Raw genomic sequence first — 21,789 nt, 5'->3', positions numbered from 1 at the left:
CAATTAATGTTGGAGCTTTATTGGCAGGATTTTCACCAATAACTATCTAGAATCATAATATCTAATTATTTTTCACCCAAATGATATATCAGTCATGCATTACATTATATCAGTAGGTACTTTCTCCAGGAAAGTTTCAGCATTGCTGAATGCTGAAGATGGATATTGTGGAATTGCTGATTCTAAATCTGTTGTTAAAGTGCATGAGTTCTGTTGTGACAATGAGGGGCTGTAAACTGAGTTTAATTGTTTACATGTTTCTTAGTAAGCCTGAAGACAATAGAATGATGGAGATTCCTCTCACTTCACATTCGCTGAACGGCTTGCATTAGTGTAGGCAGCTGGAGGGCTGTGAACCAAGCCAAGCTGCTGAGTTTGTCCAACACATGTAAGGGGACAATGAAATGTGTGCTGTGTCAAGCAAGGCCTTCTGGCTTGTTTCCTAGAGAATCAAAGACGATGCTGAAACGCCAGTACAGATTTACTGCCTATAGCCCTGTAGCTCAGACACAGGGAGCAATACTCCAGCAAATTTTTAAAGCTACCTCTCATGACTTTGTGCAGACCTTTCGCGTTCTGTTGCCCCTCCGTTTCTGATTTTTGCATAAGAATGTGCAACTGCTGAAAGACCTTTTATGATGCAAAAGCCAACTTTCACTGAGAGTAAGACAAGGCATCATGGTACATTTTTCTGCATTGTGATTTGAAAATCTAGAAAATTATAAATAAAATATATTGAAAATATAGTCAACAAAAAATTAGAACAGTCTGAGAATAGTTTACCTATGTATTAGCAGCCCTTTCAATTATAGTCATTAGTAATTATTGACTGGTTTAGCTTCGTAATCTAAAGGGAGAGTCTGGTATCATTACATTGTTTGTAAGTGACCTATATTGCAGCATTGCATTCCCGTTGCAGAGGTTAAGTTGTATTGAGTAGTTATTGAATTACATGTTAATAAGAATTGGCAGGTCCAGGTAGGAGTAAGCAATGTGTGATCTATGTTAGCTTGTCGTTATTCTGATTGCACGTTTCTAAAGATATCATTTTTTTTGAGTATCATAGGTATCAGTGTACTAGAATTATTTTAAAAATGTAGGATTTGTTAAAAAGATGTAGTTTGTATTTTTGCTTTTTTCCGTTTCTGGTCAATAGTTGTTTTTTTTTATTATTTAACTGTCAAGCTCACTATTTTCTTAGTGTAATTAATCTGTTCTAACTTCTTCACAAACCTCAGAAATGCTCAATATTGTGATACATTGTGTAAGTGTTTGCCATATCGCTCATCCTTTGCATGAAATCACATAAAAGGTTTAAAGCATTAGTAGCAGGCAGGCAATTATATGCTTTAACATTGATTTTTTTTTTTTTTTTTTTTTGTCACTTCTGCCTCTTTGGTCATATGAACAGGTGAGCAGGCATAGATAAGATAAAGTATGTAGAGATTATCTGTGTGTTCACTTTTCACTCAGTTGTTGTGGGGACTTAGAGGTCTTTGACCCACATCACTGGTTGTCATGGTTAGCTGCGGTGGTTGGAGGATTATGGCCTTACCTCTTGCCCAAAAACCCTCAACCACATTCTTCTTTACTGTCAGAGATAGAGAGCATGAAAGAGAGAGAGGACTGAAATGAAAGGAGATGGCCTCTTAACGCTTTCCTCTTCCTCTCTGATAAAGAAATAACATTGAGAGCACAAGAGAGCGGGAGTGAGCGAGTAGTTGACCTCCAGACTCCTCTCTATAATCTGACCCTCTTCTCCTTCCCCTCTTTCGAAGTTCCCCAAGGGATAGCTGATGTGATGACTGAATTTGTCCATTTGTCTTGTGCTCACCCCCCCCCACACCTCACCCCCCACACACACAGATCTATATCCTCTAATGGGTCTTATGTCACACAGTTCAAAGGCAGTTGGCTGTATACACACTTCTGACCCCCCACCCCTCTCACTGTCCCACAGGAGAAAGGCTCAAGGCGGGAATCAGGCTGCATTTAAGAGAAAGAAGTCCTCTAAGATTGGTTAGAGCACCATGTCTAGTCAAAACAGTTTTAAATCATGGCTGAAAACATTCGCTGCCTTTGATGCCATGTATCTGTATACACATTCAGAGCTACTGTGTATTGCTTTGTGCACTTTAGGCTACCACATCAAAGCCAATGCTTGAGACAAATTCTTAAATCTGTCATTGTCTTGCATTGTAATACAAGAGACCTATTTGTTTTCCCTGTGTATATGTAGCAAGAAGTGTTTTTGATACCCAGCTCCAGCCAGTCTACTTGAATATTTTGTCTGTGATTAAGATCAAAAAGAGCCTGTGCATCATTCTGACTAAATGAAAGCAGTGCCTTGCTCTAACAGTGAGTCACACTGAAGTGTGTGATATCGACTATGCCAGTCTTTCACATGGTCTAGCTTTTAACTTTCAGCCCCATCAGCAAGAGTACTCTAGGAGTGGATAATATGACTATGTTGTCATTATCATGTACTGCTTGAACACTGGTCACATGCTTTTTTAAAAATGAAGATATTTCTAGAGCAAACAACCAGTGCTTTTACACAATGTTAGATCATTAAGCATTTTTTTACCTGTTAGAAAAATCATTGTACTCATAGTATACTGTACAGTGCAAAAGTCAGAGACCACTCTTTATTTGGACTATTTATTTCATAGCCAGAATGACCATTAATAACAAGCTATTTTTCAGGAGATATATCTAATCTCCTCTGATACATGTTCTTAATGAAGGGCAGGGTTGAATGAAAGTAAACAGGAGTTTAAATTATCTAGTTAAAATGGGACAACTGTGCAAGGACTGACGGACCATCAAAACTGTTGCAATCAGATAAACACTACTTAAAGTTATCATCTTTGAGAAAATCAAGCTGCACTCTCACTTCAGATCAGAAACAAAGACCACTGGTGTTTCTGGCTGTCCTTCTACCATGAGAAGACAATGCAACAGCAAGAATCTAAATAGATGTATAGCTAAGTATAAATTGATGTGTAGCTGTCAAGAACCTGTTACTGATGAGAGGAAGTGGTTATTAAAAATCAAAATCAAAGAAAGAAGTGACTTGTGTTTTCAGAACAATTGTCTAGACCCTAGAGCTCAGCCCTCAACTTCACTGAATGTGTTTGTGGTTCATTGGATCATGAGAAGTAGAAAGCAACATGGCAGACTTAATAACTTGATGCTAATTATAGGCTGTGTATGTTCACTGCAGGTATGGAAAAAAAAGTTTGTTTGTCTTACATTTGATGTATCAGTGCACTGTAGTAGACGTTTGCTTTAACATTTGGCATGGTTCATTTTAGCTTTGTTTTAAACGTGTTGTAAGTACCAACTTCTCAGACCACTAAGAACAACAGCATGATTAAAATTAGGTTTTGGCTTTGAATGGGCAAGAAACAACATACTCCACTTTATTGGGCACATCACTTTTTATAGTGACATTTATTTTTTTATTTTTTGTGTCTGTTCCTTCAGAAAAACAAGCTGTTGTGAGGCATACTGTGTAGCGAGGAAATAAAAAAAATGTCGATGTTACATTTTTGCGATTTTGTCCAGACTTACATTACACATACAGACAGCTTTTGTGTGAATTCTAACTTTTGATATCTGTTGCCTCTTGAATAATATATTTATTCTCTCATCCAGTTTTTGCTAGCAAATAGTATTATCACACGGAAGGTGAGAGTTGTTTGTTTTTATGGTCCATTTCTGTTAATTTTGGAGAACTTTGATGGCTCCATCCCACATTTAGACAAGCCAACCTCTCAGACTCTGCATGTGTCACTTATTAGTAGGCATAGAGTTACAAATTTACTGCATTAGATGGCATGATATACATTTCCTTGCATTTCAGGCTTAGAGTATCTAACAGGGGAAAATCTTTTTCTTCGTCCAAATCAGTAGGCCTCTTTACTTTGGCAGAGAGCCAGAGAAGAGAAGGAAAGAGGGGCAGAAGGAGAGACTTGGTGGGGACCATAAGGCCAATATATACTGTAATGTCATTAGAGGGTCTTAATTCTTATTGCTTTTCTACTGGGGAATCACATCTCTCAGAGGAATGAAGAGCAAAGATGCAAGAGAAAAGGGGGAAAAAGCCTGAATCTGGGAGATAACAAATGGAGAGAAGACAAAGAAGGAAAACAAGATGGTGGAAGAATGAGTGGGAGAGTGGAGGTTGGTTAGAGTAGGAAAAGATGATGAAATAATATTAGAGAAGGATAAGGTGGACAGGAAAGGGAAGAGGAGTTGAATGGTGCCATGGATGGTGAAAAAGGAAAGAACGGAAGTAGCAAAGAGAAACGAGAGTGAGGGAGCACACAAGTTCAAGAGAGCAGAAGCGTATCTGACAAAACGCCTGCCTTGCAGCTCCAAAGCTCCTGTTTTGCTTGGCACAGAGTTTTTTTCCCTCCCCCATCCTTTCTCCAGTTCGGCTGAGTCCTTGCCTCCTTCACCCAAATCACTGCAGTTAAGGAGAGACGGTAAGGGATGATGTTATAGCTAGGCCATCTTTTCCCATATCCTACCCTCTCCCTCACTCTTTCCCCCAGTCTCCTCCACAGCCTCTCCACCACAGCACAGGGCACTGTTGCATCACGCTAGTAATTATGGTGCAACTGGAGAAATTTATGTGGCAAAGGACATTATGAAAGACTTGAGAGGGGCATTGGCTGTTTCAGCTGGTTAATTACCATTGGAACATTGTAGGGGTTGACCGATATATTAGTTTTCCTGTGTTATCGGTCAATATTGACATCCCACATGTTAGGGCTGGGTGATAAAACAATAAGAAAGGTTTGATAAATTTTTGATATAATACACCATTTTCACTCTTTCATGTTCTAGCGACAACTTTTTCTGTTGCAAGGAAAGCAACTTTGCTCTGCTGTTGCCAGGAGAGAGTGCACTTCCGAGTTTTTTGACGTGATTAGAGGGAGAGAGTGATGGGTGAAAACATCTGAAACGTGGAGTTATACATTCCCTGTTTGAATGGAGCAACCAGCTCCAGATCCCCTATCCTGTGAATGATGAGATGAGTGGTATGAATGGACTGTCCTACAGTGAACTCAACTCTTTAGGTACATCCTAACAAACTTTAGCAGCGTTAGATCACATCTGCTCCTCTCAACTAAAGTGCTCTTACAGCACTCAGTCATATTTAAGTAATAGTGCATTCCCGAGCAACAAAAGTGAAAGAAAGAAGTGGGTTCAGGCAAGTTACAGCCCTGATTTAAACGAAAGTAAACTGAGGGAGCTGTGAGGCATTGGAAAGCAGGAGAACACTGTCTTTTCAGGCTAGCTGTTTTTAGCAGCTGGCTAGCTTGAACCACTCTGTCATTGGCACAGCACAGTGAATTGATGATACTGTAGATCATACATGACACAAAAGCACTGCTTTCAGTTTAAACATACCTAAAAGCAGGGCTCTGTTTGTCTGGTGTTGGATTTGTTGCAGTTCATCCCTTAAACTACTACAATAGAATAGAGAAATCCAGTCTTCTACTAGCTAGTTTCTGAATACTGTGATGTCCTCTGACATGGATGTGGTACTAGTGATGGCAGTAAGGCGGTGTGATCAGTCACCAATGTGGCTAACACCGCCAGCTAATGTTTGCTGTTTCTACTAAGCTGACGTTGTTGAGGAACTAAGTTTAGCACTGTTCTTGGCCACTTGTTTAGCATTTGTAACAGGATAGCTGAGCATTCGTCACCAGACAGCTAAAAATAATGTTTTCTTTCTTAAATTGTGACTGTTACAAAAATTGTGGCTATGCTTTTCCAGCTGGTAAAAACAGCTCACCAGGTGCTTTCTTCCACTGCCCCATGACAGATTTGTGAAATGTTCCACTGTTTGTCATGTTCTGACCATAAAGGAGAAACATTTATCACGATATGTATCGATATCAAACGATATTAACATTGTTTATCGTGATGACATTTTTGGCCATAACGCCCAGCTCTACCGCAAGTGTATTGACGTATGTAAACATCTCACTGATGAAGAATAAATAAATGGTGGCATCCAGTTTGATGTGAAGGAAGTCATTTACTTCTGAGGATTACAGTGTGTGCAGCTAAACACGCTGTAATTCTTAGTGTCCAAAGCTGACAGTCACTGCTTGCTTATTTCTATACAGACAGAACTAGCAAATGTAAACACAGTTACATTTCATGTCATGTCTGTCTGTCTGTCTGTCTAAGGACTAACAATATAACCATAATCATTTCAAAATGTCCTATTTAACATTATCATAATCGATCATAAATTTCAGTTGGGCTGTTGAATCCAGCAAGGACATGGAAGGTTTGCCCCTTTCAACTATTGCCTAGAAGAAGCTGGTGGTCCCACCTGGACAGGCTTTGTCCACTGGTCCTGTCGTCTCAAATTCTGTCATTGTGGTCAAAGAATGTTAAGTGATACTTTTAAAATTTATTTATTTATTTATTTATTTTTATCATGGTCATCTCAGTTACAAGGCCTTGATCCTTGGCAGGTCAACACATGCCACTATTATCTTTTCCATAAATCCCTTTTGAGTCTGAACATGGCCATATCTCTCTGTTCCTGTTCTGAATACATCAGTGAAGTGATAACCATGTAGCCATTCATGTAGGGGTTGGGTTGGGTTGAAGCTGCACCTAAGTAGACAGGTACCACACTGCAGTTGTTTAGTGGTCATTTCACATTGTAACCAAGGGCATTTTATACTTTCCACTTGAACGCTTTATCTATTTGTTTACAGGAGGAGTATTCATCTATTTATCAGCTATCAAAGTGCAAGGAAAATGTTTGTCCACAATACATTGTAAATTAAACTTTTTAAATGGAATCTTTGCTTAAATACTTTTTTTTTTTTTTTATCACTCGTTTTCTAGGAGATCTTAATGTGACTCTCAATGACACTGAAACCCAAGCTGAATTCAAGTCCCACCAGTGGTTTGGAGCAACTGTGCGTGCCCATAGTGACTCTGTTTTGGTAAGAGATCATGTTAGGGTTTTGGGCCTTTGGGTGAATACATCAGTGAGTGCTCAAGTATAACACTTGCATATTAGTTATTATGATCCTAACAGTTCTTCTGCCTTTGCCAAAGTTCTCACATGTTTATATGCATGTCTCACTCTGTTTATAGATGTTGCTGCTTTGCTCAGCATGATGCACCAGTATATTTTTAATGTTTGAATATGGCAGAAATACCTAGTGTAACATCAGTGCACAGCCTATGTCTCCATGTATGTTCTTTTAGAAACCCTGTCTGAAAATGTTTAGAAATTTTTGTTTTGATCTGAACCTTGTGACAGTTTTGGCTTGTGAATAAGGACTGTGTATGTGAGACCTCAGAAACACAGGTGTTGTACTTAATCGAGCTTACAAGAGGCATGACTTCAATCCTACAATCATCATGGTTACTTTACTGCAGATGTAGCACTGACCTTTCTCAGGATCTTGCCTAGGTTCAGCTGTCTGTGCATGTTGCGAAGGAGCTAAACTCTCACCTCTTTTTTTTTTTTTGAAACCATCCCCCAGGCTTGTGCACCCCTCTACTCCTGGAGAACCAAGCAGGACACGCCCGAATCAGACGTCACAGGCTCCTGCTATCTGTCTGTTAATAACTTTACCAAGTTTGTCGAGTATGCCCCTTGCCGCACAGGTACCTTTTTTTTTTTTTTTTAAGTGTCTGTATTATTATTTCATATTTAGGGATTCTTTATTTTATGTAATGTTATTATAGCTGGTTGTTCTCCCTGGCATCTTACACCTTAAGGTAATGTTTAAACAGCAGTAATAGTAATGTATGTCCATTTCAGAATTCCATGGAGCAAAGGGCCAAGGTTATTGTCAAGGTGGATTCAGTGCTGATTTCACCAAGGTCAGTTGGTTGGGTACATTTTACTTGGTAACGTGCATTTGGGTTTTCAGTACATTTTCAGTTCAACTCACTTTTTCATTTGATTTTTTGATCTAGGATGGGAAGGTAGTACTTGGAGGACCTGGCAGCTATTTTTGGCAAGGTATGACACACTTTTTATTAACAGATATACAGTGACCATGTCACTAAACTAGGGCTGCTGTTCATGTAAAGACATGTAAAAATAAAAGTGTCTTTAAGTGATGGCACTGAAGAACCAATATGGTTTCCTAAAGAACATTTGAAACAGTCATTTATAAAATGATCTAATGGTATAGAGAATATAATCAGAGACAATTAAAGACAATAAAACCTATAGATTCAACACATTTGTCATGGAATCCAATAGGCAGTGTGTTTTGCCCTTTTAGCACTTTCTATTTATGAAAGTTTAGTATAAAGATGTCTGCCTTCCTCAGGACAAGTTATCTCTGCAGTGAAGGAAGAAATCATCAAGGCCTACTACCCAGGCTTCTTCCTTACGTCAGTGATGGGCCAGATTCAGACCAAGCAGAAGAAGGAAATCAAGTTTGATGACACTTACATGGGTAAGATTTGTTCACCCATGCGTTTCTTGTGTATTAAAAAGTGGTTGAGCAGTGGACTGTTCTGTTTCCATTAAAAATAATACTTGATTGTGTTGTATCTTTTAGGTTACTCTGTGGCTGTGGGAGAGTTCAGTGGAGATAAAGAAGAAGGTAAATGATGTGACCACTTGCCAGCAGGAGTGATGATAGTATATATTATGCTGGTGTTAAATGTTGCATGAAATGGGTACAGTCATGCAGTTTTGTTTAGATTTGTATGCCACTAATGGTGATGAAAAGCATCATGTTGCATTTCTTATTTTAAATGATATTTTGAATAATGCAATGTTTAGACAACCTCTTATAGGAAGTGTAATGATTGCAGAAACTCCACAATTCCATTTTGCTTAAACTAATACGAAAACAGAGCATGAGGAGCGTCTTTGCTTTGCCTGCCAGGATTCTCCAAGTTCCTGAGGATCGCAGACGTTTCCATGTTTCCACTACTAAATCTCACTCTCTTTTTTTTTTTTTTTTTTTTTATGGTTCTCTTTTTTCCCCCTCTTTTCCTGTGTGCTCTGTCTCTCAGACTTTGTGACAGGAGTTCCCAGAGGAGTGCTTCTGCATGGCCAGGTAAACGATAATCATTGAATCATTTCAAATGAAGTAGAGCAGTGCTGAATTTTTGTTGATGTAGGTAAAGGATTTGTTTGAAGTTGCCTTAAGGAAAACAATAAACAGCATGCTGTCATTCTTCACTGTAGCAAAAAGACAAACATTTACAGCTTCATTGGTGCTTCTGGGCTAAGTGGTCTTTTGTTTAGTTGACTAAAGGTTTCCTTTCGTTCTCAGGTATCTATTCTTAATGGTTCCTTGGAGACCTTGAAAAACTTCACCGGTGAGCAGGTAAGTTACTTTTTGGCTTTCGTGAATGTACCTTGTGAAGCTGTAATAAAACTTCTAATGCACACAGATGTCGCAGTGTTGATCAGTGGATAAGAAGGTGTGGGGTTGTTTTTGTCCGCATTCTGAAAATGTTATGGTTGAAGTGGCTTAAACCCCATGTCTTAATGTATCATACATAATTGCTAATGTGTGAATCAAATTAGAGGCTGCATTCTGTCATAGTACTTTATACACACCCTGGGTGTTAGTAATATAATCTAGTACTTTGTGTTTTGTGCAGCTTTATTCCACAAGTTGGTTCCTCAGACTGCAGCACACTGATGATTTAAGCAAAATAATTTCCTTAAGTCTGCATTAACTGGGCTGTAGTGCCCTGTGGTGAGCAGTAAAGCCCAATTATTGAGGCAAAAGCTTAAAGGCAATTTTCTCAAGTGAGCAGTCTGGTTTTGCAATTGGAAATTGTGTGGAGCCTTTAACTTCCCCAGTTACCTCCGCTGAGTAAATATTAGCTTATGTCTATGCGCTTGGAAATTATGTTATTTTAATGTGCTCAAAGGGATTTCAACATATATTGAAGCAATAATGGTTTGGTTAAATAAACTGTATTATAATAAACAGTCTTGTGTGACATTTTGGAACAAAACCACATTGTGTCCCATAAGAATGAACAGTTGCTATCTGGATTACGTTCTGAAAAACTCATATGTCACAACTAGCATGACCTTTAAGCCATTTTATTTTTTTTTTCTAGCAGAATTAAAACTTTCTGCATTGTTTGAGTAAAGATATCATGCATAACAAAAGACAATCCAGACAGTTTCATGGAACATTCATTCTTGAACGACCGTTTTGGAAAAAGGAGAATAAGTTGAGTATGTGAATGTGTAATTATAACTGAAACATTTTTCAGATGGGCTCCTACTTTGGCTATGCAGTGGCTGCTACAGACATAAACAATGATGGGTGAGTAACCTTAACTTACATTTGTTACCATTGTTCAGAAGCTTGATCTTGTTGTTTTTAATATTAAGAAACAGATTTGTTCCAGATACATTTGTGAAATGATTCCAATACGACGCTAGTGTTTCCCAACTACAGTTGTAGATGATTTTCATAGAAACTGAGAAACATGTAAAACATTAAGAATAAAATAATAAACATCATACTTCTCATACTTGAAAAGTAAGCGATCAAATCTACAGACAGAAAAATACAAGAAATTGCTATAAAATGTAATTACAGTATACTATTTGTCTTTTTCTAACTTATAATCTTTATTACACCTTCTGATATCTAATTCATGTGTAGGTGCATGTAGGGCACTGTAGTGCTCTTTAATCAAACTCATCTTTGTTTTGTACTCTTATTTGCAGCCTGATGGACTTGTTGGTGGGTGCTCCCATGTTCATGGTGCGAGATTCAGATGGAAGGTTGGAGGAGCTGGGGCGTGTATACGTGTACCTACAGACTGGTCCTCTGGAACTTGTACCACAGCTACCTCACCTCACTGGGACACAGACGTTTGGCCGGTTTGGCAGCTCCATTGCTCCTCTTGGAGATCTTAACCAGGATGGCTTCAATGGTAAGGAGACAATAATTGGGACTTGAATACATTTTGTTAATTCATAGTTGCGCTTGTTCTTGTGAGGTTTTTTTTTTGCTTCTTCCAGTCTGCTGATGTTATGAATAGTATTTCAGTAGTAATGTCATCTGTTGTTGTGTATCAGATGTAGCCATTGGCAGTCCATTTGGTGGGAAGGATGAACAGGGCCTGGTCTTCATCTACAATGGCTATACTAAAGGCCTCCGGGAAAAGCCCTCCCAGGTGCTTGCTGGCCAGTGGGCATCAAATGCCCCTCCTGCCCCACCTGCCAGTTTTGGCTTCACTTTGCGAGGAGGCAAAGACCTGGATCAAAATGGCTACCCAGGTGAGAACTGCTTGGCAGCTACTTTTTGCCATTTGCATTACTTGTGTTTAAATAACAGATGCATTCTGGAGTCACAGTGTGAATCTTATTTTCGCAATATAGACCTTATTGTGGGAGCATTTGGAGTTGACAAGGCAGTTCTGTACAGGTAATGCTCTGTGCTGTCAATTAAATGAGTGTATTCCCAAATGCACATTAACTGACTGAGAAAAAGTTGGTAGATGTTTTAAGATCCCTTTTTTTGCCTTTCGCAGATCTCGTCCCATTGTGAATGCCAGTGCCACTCTAAGTGTATATCCAACCATGATCAACCCTGAAGAAAAGATGTGCACCATTAGCAGTGGGAACCAGACAATGCACGTCTCCTGGTATGTCTGTTACTTTTCCAGCATATGAGGCATTCCTGCTGAAAACCATGAGTGTGTAAAATGACACCTTGGGTTCAGAAATTCAGACATGATTTAAAGATGCTGCTTGTTTGGACAGCCCACCTTTTTCAGTAAGAGCAAGACATGTTGGTGAATTATAGAGGGGGTGCTTAGACTGTCAGCGTTGGCTTTCAACATGGATTAGACTTAAAGCACAATCTCAGAGGGCAGGAGAGAAAGGCAGGAAGGTGGCGAAAAGCATGAAATGCCTATTTTCCACCTTCAGCATGCATGTTTGGAAATTTGCATCCTGAAATGCTTTTATCTGTTAACAAAGAATAAACCTTTTTGTACTACTTTTTGTTCAAAGAGGTTGAGGCCATGCTCAGATTTCTGCTTTTCCCTGTTCTGGTTCATACAGAAGAAACTCTGTATACATGTCTTGATTACAGCTCGTTGCTTGGCAATGGGGGAGCTATGGGTGGGGGTGGAAAGTAGAGAGAAAGAGAAGGAGTGTGTGTGTGTGTGTGTGTGTGTGTGTGTATGTGTGAGAGTGAGTGAGGAGGGCTGGCAGTGGCTTTGAATGAGAGATTGTTTATTGGTGGAACACAGCTGGGAAACATCAGGACGCACTGTGCTGCACATGCATGTGCAAGCACATACATAGACATGCGTGACACAAAGGCTGTAGGAGCACACATGGGAACACACTCCATTGTTCTGGGCCTTTTAAAAAAAAAAATTCCGTTTTCCTCATTTCCCTCATCTCGCTTTTGGGCCTCACTTGTACTCCTCCTCTCTACAACTGTTGATTTTTTTTTTTTTTTTTCCTCTTTGTAAATCCCTTTCTTTCTTTGTCTGTCTTTTTTTTTTTTCCCTTTGGACACTGCCCCCTTTTTGTACTCCGTTCTAAAGGTGGGCCTGCAGTAACTGGCCACTTTATTAAGTACACGTCCTTGTATCTACACTTATTGTATCATTTGATCTGGTCCACTTACTGTATAGCTGCACTTTGCAGTTCTACATTTACAGAGTGTAGATCATCTGTTTCTCTGCATAGTTTGTCTGCCCCCATTGACCCTTTGCTTCAGAGGTCAGAACCCCCAGATGACCACCACAGAGCACGTATTATTTGGTTGGGGGAACAGTGACACTGATGTGGTTGTGTGTTCGTGTATGTTACGTTGGTGGATCAGACACAGCAGTGTTGCTGGAGTTTTTAAATGCTTCAGTGTCATTGCTGGACTGCCATCATCCTGTGGGCAGTGTTCTGTGATCACTGATGAAGAACTTGAGGGTGATGAATGCAAACTGTGCAGCAACAGATGAACTGTTGTCTCTGACTTTACATCTACAAGATGGACCAACAAAGTAGGTCTGTCTAATAGACTGGACAGTGAGTAGGTACACTGAAAATTGGAAGCAAATTTTTGATTGGTTTTAGTTCAGTGTTCCATGTACTCTGTTGCACTAAATTAAATTAGATGAGATTCAACTTTGTCATTGAGTGGAGTATAAGTAGGTTAGTTAAGTAACATGTAGGTTATATGTAAAGTAACACACTGCAGAGATAAATAGTGCAAATTATATGGTCATTAAAGTACTGTAAACACTATGGTAGTGAGTGCCATGATGCTATTAGAGGGGTGGTCTGTAGTTCAGCAGGGTCCACAGCCTCAGGGAATAAGCTCTTCCTGAGTCTACTGGTGTGAGTGGGGGCTTCTTTAACACCTGCCAGACAAGAGGAGTTTGAAATGTCCATAGTTAGAATGAGAGACATCCTTGATAATGTTTCCCGCCCTGTCCAGGCAGCACTTGTTATAAATGTTCTCAGTGATGGGTTACTGGGTGCCGGTGAAGTGTTGGGCAGTTTGTGCCACCTGCTGGAGTGCTTTACGGTCTGATACGGAGCAGATGCCAAACCACATTGAGATGCAGTTTCTGCGTATGCTTTCAGTGGTGAGCTTTCTTAGGGCTCTGTAGGAAGTAAAGGTGCTGTTGCATCTTTTTGACCAGGATGGAGGAGTTTAGGGACCAGGCGAAGTCATCTGAGAGATGGATGCCAAGGAACTTGAATCTTGTCATGCATTCCACTATGGCTCCATTGGTGTAGTTGGCAGTGTGTGCATGGCTCCTATCTTGCCTAAACTGCAAGCGTATCTCAGCAGGTTGTTGGTGGCACACATTGCAGCTGGGTGCTGAACTTCATCCTTGTAGACCATCTCAGCCTAAACAGGACTAATTATGCTCTCTTTGTGATAAAACATGGATTCTGTTCTGACTATATCCACAATATGCTAACAAAAGCATATTGTGACATATGATGAAATATCATGTCAACATGTCACCCCTACCCACACCTACTGCATACACTGTTGTGTTACAACACAGCAATCTACTCCACTTCCAGTCATTTAGTTGCAGAAGAGAGAGACTTTCCTTAACATCCTTATCTGGGCAAGAATGGCCCTTAGTGCCTATTACTCTCAGCTGCTACTCAGTGACATGATGATAATGTGTCCAGCAGTTCTGTCAGTGTAACTTGACACCTTAAGAAGAGCTGTCTTTGGACAACAAGAGTAGAAGTATAATTGTGACTTTGATCATGTATGTGTGCCTGCTGACATGTTGTCATACATATGCTTCTGTTGTCATGTCTCTATCTGTTTTACTTGCAGTGTCAACTTGAGCTTCTGCCTTTCAGCCGATGGCAAGCACCTTCCAGAAAATTTAGGTGAGCCAGCAGCCCACATCTGCCTCCTATTATTTACACACAGCAGTGCTTTGCAGATGTAGTTCTGTATAAATCTCTCTAGTTAGCACCTTCAAAGGACTTTTCCCCTTATTTCTTCACTTTGTACTTAGCTGCCTATGACCAATAGCAACACAGCATCTCAACATACCATGTATCCCCAGCCTCTGGTGTCAATGACTCATTATTCCCTTTTTATTAGCTTGTCCATGTGCCTCTCTTTGTTCCTACATGACCTTTACATTGTAATTATTCTGTAATTACCTCATTGCTGCTTGGGTACCCAACACCGTCACATGTTCGAATATGAGAGGCCAAATTTTTGTGCTGGAAACAACCTACACACACTCTTATTCTGCAGCACGGTGCATGGTATTCTCTCTAAACTAGTAAAACAGTGAAATCCAGAGAGAGTACAGCAGACTGATCTTTCTAGATCTTTTTTCTTTTTTTATGTAAGCGCTAGGGCCCAGCTGATTGATAGGAATTTTAAGGAGCTAAAAGTTCTGATAATGATAATGTTGGCTGATATAATTTAGTAAATAAAAATGCTGAAAATTACTACACAGTTTTACTTAAACTTTGATTTACTGGCTGGAGCAGTTTTGTTGGATTTGTTAATTAGCTCTTTTGTTAACATCCATTCTTCATCATTTTTGTGTTCTAATGTTATTGTGCCAAGTAGTAATTCTGAACTAAATTTGACATTTTTATTGTTTAATTACTTGTTTTATTTTCAGATTTACCAGTTCAGCCCTGCAATACTCTAAAAAACACACAGATGATCAGTCTCAATAGTGACAGTTTCCTCATGTTAGAGCTGTCTGTGACAGTTTACCATTTAAGATCAATGGTTTATTCATGCATATGGCTATACTTGTAGAACCCCATTATTGGCCAATATTACTAATATTATAACATTATCACTTATATATAAGGTGGGACCTAGAAAGAAGTTAATTTTTAGCATAAGCATAATTAAAAGACCTTGAGAAAATATTATTTTATATATACGTAATCAACTGCGCACGGCCCCACAGCTGTTTATCCACATATACATTCCTGTTATGTGTCATGCTGTAATGGCCCATGTGCATGGATGTCTGTTGTAGTGTTTAATGTGGAGGTGCAGCTGGACCGACTGAAGCAGAAGCAGAAGGGAGTAGTTCGCAGGGCTCTGTTTTTGGACACTCAACAGGCCAATCTGCAAAGGAACCTCAAAGTACCCAACAATGCTAAATTTTGTCATGAGACCAAAATCTACCTGAGGGTGAGTTACGTCATTGATAAAGTCAGCTACGAGAACAGTATGAAATGTTAAGAACAGTTTTAATGTGTTGATGTAAGATAAGTGGGTTCTTAAGATAAGCGTGACAACTGGCTTTGTGCTCTATGATAAACAGCCTGATTAATAGGAAGAAATGTGCTGTAGAATTAAGCATAGTAGTTTATTCTTCTTTCTGACTTAATTTCTAAATTCTCACTAAGTATCCATGTCTCTTCTCTTCTGGCTGGGCGCAGGATGAAAAGGAGTTTCGGGATAAGCTTTCTTCCATCTATATCGCTCTTAATTTTAGTCTGCATCCTCAAGCTGCAGCAGACAAGCATGGCCTGCGCCCCATCCTCAACTACCAGACGACTGAGCTCATTGAGCAGAAGGTACGCACACTAACCCTGGTGTATGTTTCAAACTAGGGCAGTTATACTCCTTTTAATATCTTAAGGATAGGATTAGGACGTCAATACTGTGCCATAGTTGAAGATTAGCCTAACCAAAATAGGTTGCTTTTTTGGGTTGCTTGAATACCTAGATGAATCAAAACACCCACAAAACGCTCGTGACTGGACCAAAAAAAACCAATCTGTTATATCATTTTTGCAAAGGCTAAAATGGCGATTAAAATAACAAGCTATGTTGTGCAGCCCTAGTACAAATGTTGAATGAGCTGCACTTGGATTTACCCACGTCCCCCACCCCCCTCTTGAACTGCTGTCTGCTTCCCCTCCACATTTTCAAAACATACATCTGGGAAGTGCTCCAAAGGGTCTGGAAAGCAGTTTGAAAATGGGGGGAAAATGCAAAGCCTGTACACCAAGTAGAGTTTTTCATTGTCCCACCAGGAGTAGCTCACAGGGCTGCTGTGGAACGATCCATTGGAGGTGTTTTTAAGGAGTGTTCAATTTGAGAAGGTTTGTGTGTTTCTCTTTTTGGGTGGGGCCCTCACAGCCCATATGGCAGATGGTTGCCTATGGTTGGAGTTTTTCACCATGCCAGTTTTCCTATGGTAATGAAAGCTTTACCGCAATGAAGTTTTATTTGCGTTTAACATGTGGCTGCTTTCACTTACATTGTGCACCATATGAACAGTAATGAAAGGTCCAATCTAATCCCAGTTTGCAGAGCAAGTTCTTTCCTTGCATTTCAGTCCACTTCACCATTGTTTGATGACAGTGATTTTCATTAAAAACCAAGATACAGTCTATGTTTGGCATTTATTTCTGTTGGAACTGTGATCTTAACACAGTCTCTGCAATTGCTCACCAGCTGCACATTGTTTCAGTGTAGAGCAAAATCTGTGCTCTTAAGGTTGGGATGACAGTGTGCTTAAGCAATAAACCTTCAAGCACATTGTAAGTCCTTGTGGGTACTCAGTGTGAATTTGGTCCTGAATAAACATTGAAAAGGTCAGCCACGGAACAGCGTTAAACCTGTTTTTAGCAGGACTCAAATGGCCATGTTTGGACCACGAATGTCATATATGTGCATGTTTTTGTGCTTTTCAGGGCAATGTCCTGAGTTTTTAAGAAAAGCAGATAGAACTGAGTGAACCATCAATTTGTGATGTTAAGTGCGTGTGTGGGGGGGGGGGGGGGGGGTGGGGGGGGTATGCATATGTATGTTGGTGTTTTTTTTGTTTTTTTTTTTGATGTGTAACATCACTACTTTCTTTAACGGCAGTAATGCATTTTCCTAATTTGACTTTTTGAACCATCTGTAGTTCCAACCTGATGTTGCTATTACTCTGCAACCACGGTCCTCTAAGTCAAACATAGCTTTTAAAAGGAAAGTTTCATTAATGGCTTTACATTGATGTCCACTTTATTTTGTCCACTAATATAACTATAACAAAAAAGTCTTCCCTTATGGTAAAACTCGAGCAAATAAGGCAAATGTGGTTAATCACAATTAACTGCACAAAAGCTGTTTGTATGTGTATGGATCTGGGTAGTTTGGTTCTATATTCTGTCTTGCTCTATGCTAAGTGCTTCTCCAGGAGTGCAACTTTTTTCTCACTGCTAACTTGCTCCACATGTTGCCTTGGGATATAGTGCAGTAATAGATTCATGAAACAGTGCTCTCAATATACACACTCCGTATGTCCTGTAAAATATTCTGATAGTTGGCTATACATGGACCCAGGCTTTCCTCAAAATCTGCTTTGTGGCTCTGTTTGTTTTAAAATCTGTTTGTGATTTGGTTTGGGTCTGTTTCTAGTAAGCTTTCATTCCTGTTGTGAGAGTAACTCCAAACTTATATGCAGTAGAGATTTTGTAGTGTCCTTTAGTGTCAGATGCCATTAACTTTGACCTCCTTGACCCCATCTTCAAGATTCAACCATTCTGTCATGGTTATTAATTGTACAATTGAAATACTTGAAACATCACTAGTCAAGCCTGTTTGTTATTCTTTCTCTTTACTGTGCTTCTGAAATACTTGATTGCGCAATTTATTTCATAGAATTTTGATTGTGCTGGATTTATGTGCCCTAAACAGACAAAGCATCACTGTTGTGCAGAGATACTTTTTGATAACATTAATCTATTTTGAATGTGGATTAGTTTTCTTTGATATGTGGTTCTTTCACATTTTGGCATATGCATGTGTTTGTTGTTATTTAGCTGCTATGATTAAACTAAATAGCAATTTTTTCCCTCCTCCACACTTTGGGAGCAAGCCAACACACGGCTTTAGTAAATTGCGGAGTAGGCGGCCTCTATCCACAGCTTTAATTAGAGCCCAGTAAGGCCTGATTACAGGGAGGGCACTACAGGCTTTCTAATCTCCTTCTTCTATTTCTTATCCTCATCATCATCCACATCATCCCTGCACACGCCGAAGTCACAGAATCACGCTGAAGCAATTAGCCAAGTCAGGGCTTTCCCTTGTTACACTTGTGTCGCTTATGACTCTGTACTGAAGGATCTTTTTCTTCCCTCTGTTTATGACTGAGGCGTGTGTGTGTGTGTGTGTGTGTGTGTGTGTGTGTGTGTGTGTGTGTGTGTGTGTGTGTGTGTGTGTGTGTGTGTGTGTGTGTGAATGGTGAGCTGGGTGGCACCGTGTGCGGCCGGTATGCGGTCTGTGGTGGTAGGCTGTGATGTGGATTGTGGTTCTCATAAGGCAGCAATTCTGTGAAAGGTTCTACAGGTCCATGTCCTTCAGGGAGTGGGCCTGGCAGACACAAACTGACCCATTATGGACACACCTCACCTCTGCAGTTGCTCATTCCCTATTGTATGAGCCATGTTTATGATGGATTGTATGTATGTTTACTTTTCTGATGTGTGAATTCAATTTGGGGCTGCCAAATGCACCAGCAAAATAAGGCACCACATTTGAAAGAGGTGCCTCTTTTAATCCAGCGTTTTCACGGATTTACTCTGTAAAAAGAAATGGAAAATTGATAATGGCATAATGAGTTGACATTGTCCGCTATTTGATATTATGTAGTTTATGTAGTTACTGTATACTGATTGTTGTTAAGCTATAATTGATCATTTTTTGATGCATACTAGGCCTTTGCCTGGTGATGGTTAACCAAGTTAGCACAGTAGCAGCCTTAGTGACCATAAAAACGTAATTATTTCTGGTTAAAAAAAATGATGTCCATTTGATGATTTATTTAGTGCAAACCATAGCAAGACACTCATATTCCTGTGAGTGTAATAGAAGTTTGTTGGGTGAAGTGATATTTACCACATTTATCCTACCAAACGCAGATGAGATTAAGATCAGAAAAGCAGCCTTTGAGGTATCACTGTTTGTTTCTGCATCTGTCTTAGAGTTGGGGTTCATCTCAAAATAACTGGAAGAAAGTGTTGTTGTTGTTGTTGTTGTTGTTGTTGTTGTTGTTGTTGTTGTTGTTGTTGTTGTTAACAACATTACGTAGTAGTAGTAGTAGTAGTAGTAGTAGTAGTAGTAGTAGTAGTAGTAGTAGTAGTAGTAGTAGTAGTAGTAGTATCTTTCCCAACAACATTTTTCTTCTAGTATATTTCAGATGGTTCCTAACCTTCAATCAAAACCTGGTTTAAAAGTTTACTGCAGTTATTTTTAATATGATCATGCAAAAATATGTTTACTGGCACCTGCCAGTGCATGCAGTTTTTGTGTTCTTGAAATACTAAAGATTGCCAATAATGTACTCAGCATATTGTATGTAATCATGATACTGATAGTGTGTTTCCCACTCCTACTGGTGACTGCAGGGTCTTCTTGTTATTGTCATCCTGAAGGCCTGTTGTAGAGAAAGTGACCACATAAAGCTTTTTATGAAAGCTTCCTGCAACTGTTTAGCACTATTTGTAATTGCTTTGAACACATGAAAACCTCTGTGGCCAGATAATGGCAAATTATCTTATTTTCATGTTGTTGTTGGATGTTTCAGTCAATATTTTTAAGAGATTTCTGGGCCATAGGTTAATAATATGAGGTGGATTTGATGGAATGAATGAGTCACTAGACTACAAGTATCATCATGCTATAGTGGGCTCACTTCCCTGAACAAGTTACCAATTACCAGACTAAAAGAAAACAAAAACCCCTTCATCTTATCTTTGTCCCTGGATGAAGGAATTGGCTTGGTTATCATCCATAATGTTTTAATTAGAGTAATTTTATTTTCTTACACTTTGTTTTTCTTGTCACACCTATGTTGCAGGCCCAGATTTTACTGGACTGTGGAGAGGACAACATCTGTGTCCCTGACCTGAAACTTTCTGTGCATGGGTAAGTCATTTACCAAAGTAAGCAGGAATTCTGTACATGCTGGGGATTTTATATGCGCTGTGTAAGCTTTGTAGCAAGTTTACCCTGTTGGTAAACTAGCATTAACATTTGCTGTCATTTGGAAAACAATAGCCTGAAAAGTGTACAGCTGAAAATGAGATGTCTACTGCTGCTACTGTCTAGTTTTATAAATATATCTGATTAATCACATGCATTAGGGAATCTTGTTAATGATCAAAGTTCTCCCAGGTGGGATTAGCAAGCAAAAATGCACACACGAATATACACACACTGTGTCAGAGGTAAAAACTGTAGAGGGAGCTGTGATACAGGTGCTGGCATGCTAGATGAAAGTAGATGAAAGAGTAGGATTTGGAAAATTCAGAGTTGGCTTTGCAGGAGAGACCCATACCTCCCTCCACCTGCCTCCAAACTAATAGCACTCAGCCCTACTTTGATTTTACAAATCTTTGGCTTTATAACACTGGCTTTGCTGCCCGTCTGTCTGTCTGCCTGTCTCTGTGTGTGTGTGTGTGTGTGTGTGTGTGTGTGTGTGTGTGCGTGCGTGCATATATATATATATATATATATATATATATATATATATGAGAGAGAGTGAGAGAGAGAACCTGCTACTTCTGCACTGCAATATAGCTGCCAAACAGCAAACACTGTAATACGATGTGCATTAGCAGATTCTTGGAACTGGTGCTACTAATAAAAAAAAAAACTTTAATGGAAAAACGTTAGTTGATTTGATTTGTCTTTTTTTTGTGACCAAACAGATCTTATTATATTAATTTTGTATGTTTGACATTCCAAAAGCATGTAGATTGAGCTAGGTAAGGAGATACTCAGAATGAATTTGAGAAGAGGAGACAGTAGGTCTAGTAGGAGTATAGGAGAACATAACCAGCTTTTAGCCCCATCTGTAATCTCTGCCAAGGCATGTAACCTACAACACCGCTGCCTTTCAGCTCCAGGTTTAGGATATTTGGCCAGGCTCTGCTCACACTTGAAATTGTTTCCATATGTCTCTCGGTACTCACCAGTGGTAATTTATTATTGCTGTTTTACAAAAGCTGCAAGGATCTGTGTCTGTCAAAGTAGGGCACTACAGGAATGACAGTGCTGTAGGGATAAATATAAAAAATTGACTGTTTTGATTAGTGGAACTAAAATCGCTGTCTGGTTTGCAAATTCAATACATTTTGATTGGAAGGAATGGGAGATCTTGGCACTGCATCAACTGACAACTGTCACAGAAATTACACACATAACTAGGTGTTTTGTTAGTTGTAATGATATTTTGACTGTCCCAGTACTTATGAGAGTACTTATTTGTTTCAAAATGTCATGCCCTTTGTATGTAGTGAGATGTACT

General features: G+C 39.4%; 1 protein-coding gene across 1 annotated transcript in view; it reads left to right on the top strand.

Moving 5' to 3' along the window:
- itga5 (integrin, alpha 5 (fibronectin receptor, alpha polypeptide)) overlaps positions 1 to 21,789 on the top strand; it is a 50,291-nt gene that overhangs the window by 16,191 nt on the left and 12,311 nt on the right. Inside the window, exons 3-19 of the mRNA XM_017694215.2 lie at positions 6,889 to 6,989; positions 7,539 to 7,662; positions 7,820 to 7,881; positions 7,978 to 8,023; positions 8,340 to 8,468; positions 8,574 to 8,618; positions 9,037 to 9,080; positions 9,300 to 9,353; positions 10,264 to 10,316; positions 10,727 to 10,935; positions 11,081 to 11,281; positions 11,384 to 11,429; positions 11,536 to 11,649; positions 14,328 to 14,383; positions 15,514 to 15,671; positions 15,923 to 16,060; positions 20,338 to 20,405. Coding sequence (XP_017549704.1) covers positions 6,889 to 6,989; positions 7,539 to 7,662; positions 7,820 to 7,881; positions 7,978 to 8,023; positions 8,340 to 8,468; positions 8,574 to 8,618; positions 9,037 to 9,080; positions 9,300 to 9,353; positions 10,264 to 10,316; positions 10,727 to 10,935; positions 11,081 to 11,281; positions 11,384 to 11,429; positions 11,536 to 11,649; positions 14,328 to 14,383; positions 15,514 to 15,671; positions 15,923 to 16,060; positions 20,338 to 20,405 — 1,648 coding nt within the window. The remainder of the gene's footprint in view (positions 1 to 6,888; positions 6,990 to 7,538; positions 7,663 to 7,819; positions 7,882 to 7,977; positions 8,024 to 8,339; positions 8,469 to 8,573; positions 8,619 to 9,036; positions 9,081 to 9,299; positions 9,354 to 10,263; positions 10,317 to 10,726; positions 10,936 to 11,080; positions 11,282 to 11,383; positions 11,430 to 11,535; positions 11,650 to 14,327; positions 14,384 to 15,513; positions 15,672 to 15,922; positions 16,061 to 20,337; positions 20,406 to 21,789) is intronic.

The sequence above is a fragment of the Pygocentrus nattereri genome, chromosome 9, assembly GCF_015220715.1.
Source record: "Pygocentrus nattereri isolate fPygNat1 chromosome 9, fPygNat1.pri, whole genome shotgun sequence".
Classification (NCBI taxonomy): domain Eukaryota; kingdom Metazoa; phylum Chordata; class Actinopteri; order Characiformes; family Serrasalmidae; genus Pygocentrus; species Pygocentrus nattereri.
Note: the sequence above shows the minus strand (reverse complement) of the source record. Positions and strands in the feature narration are given on the sequence as shown.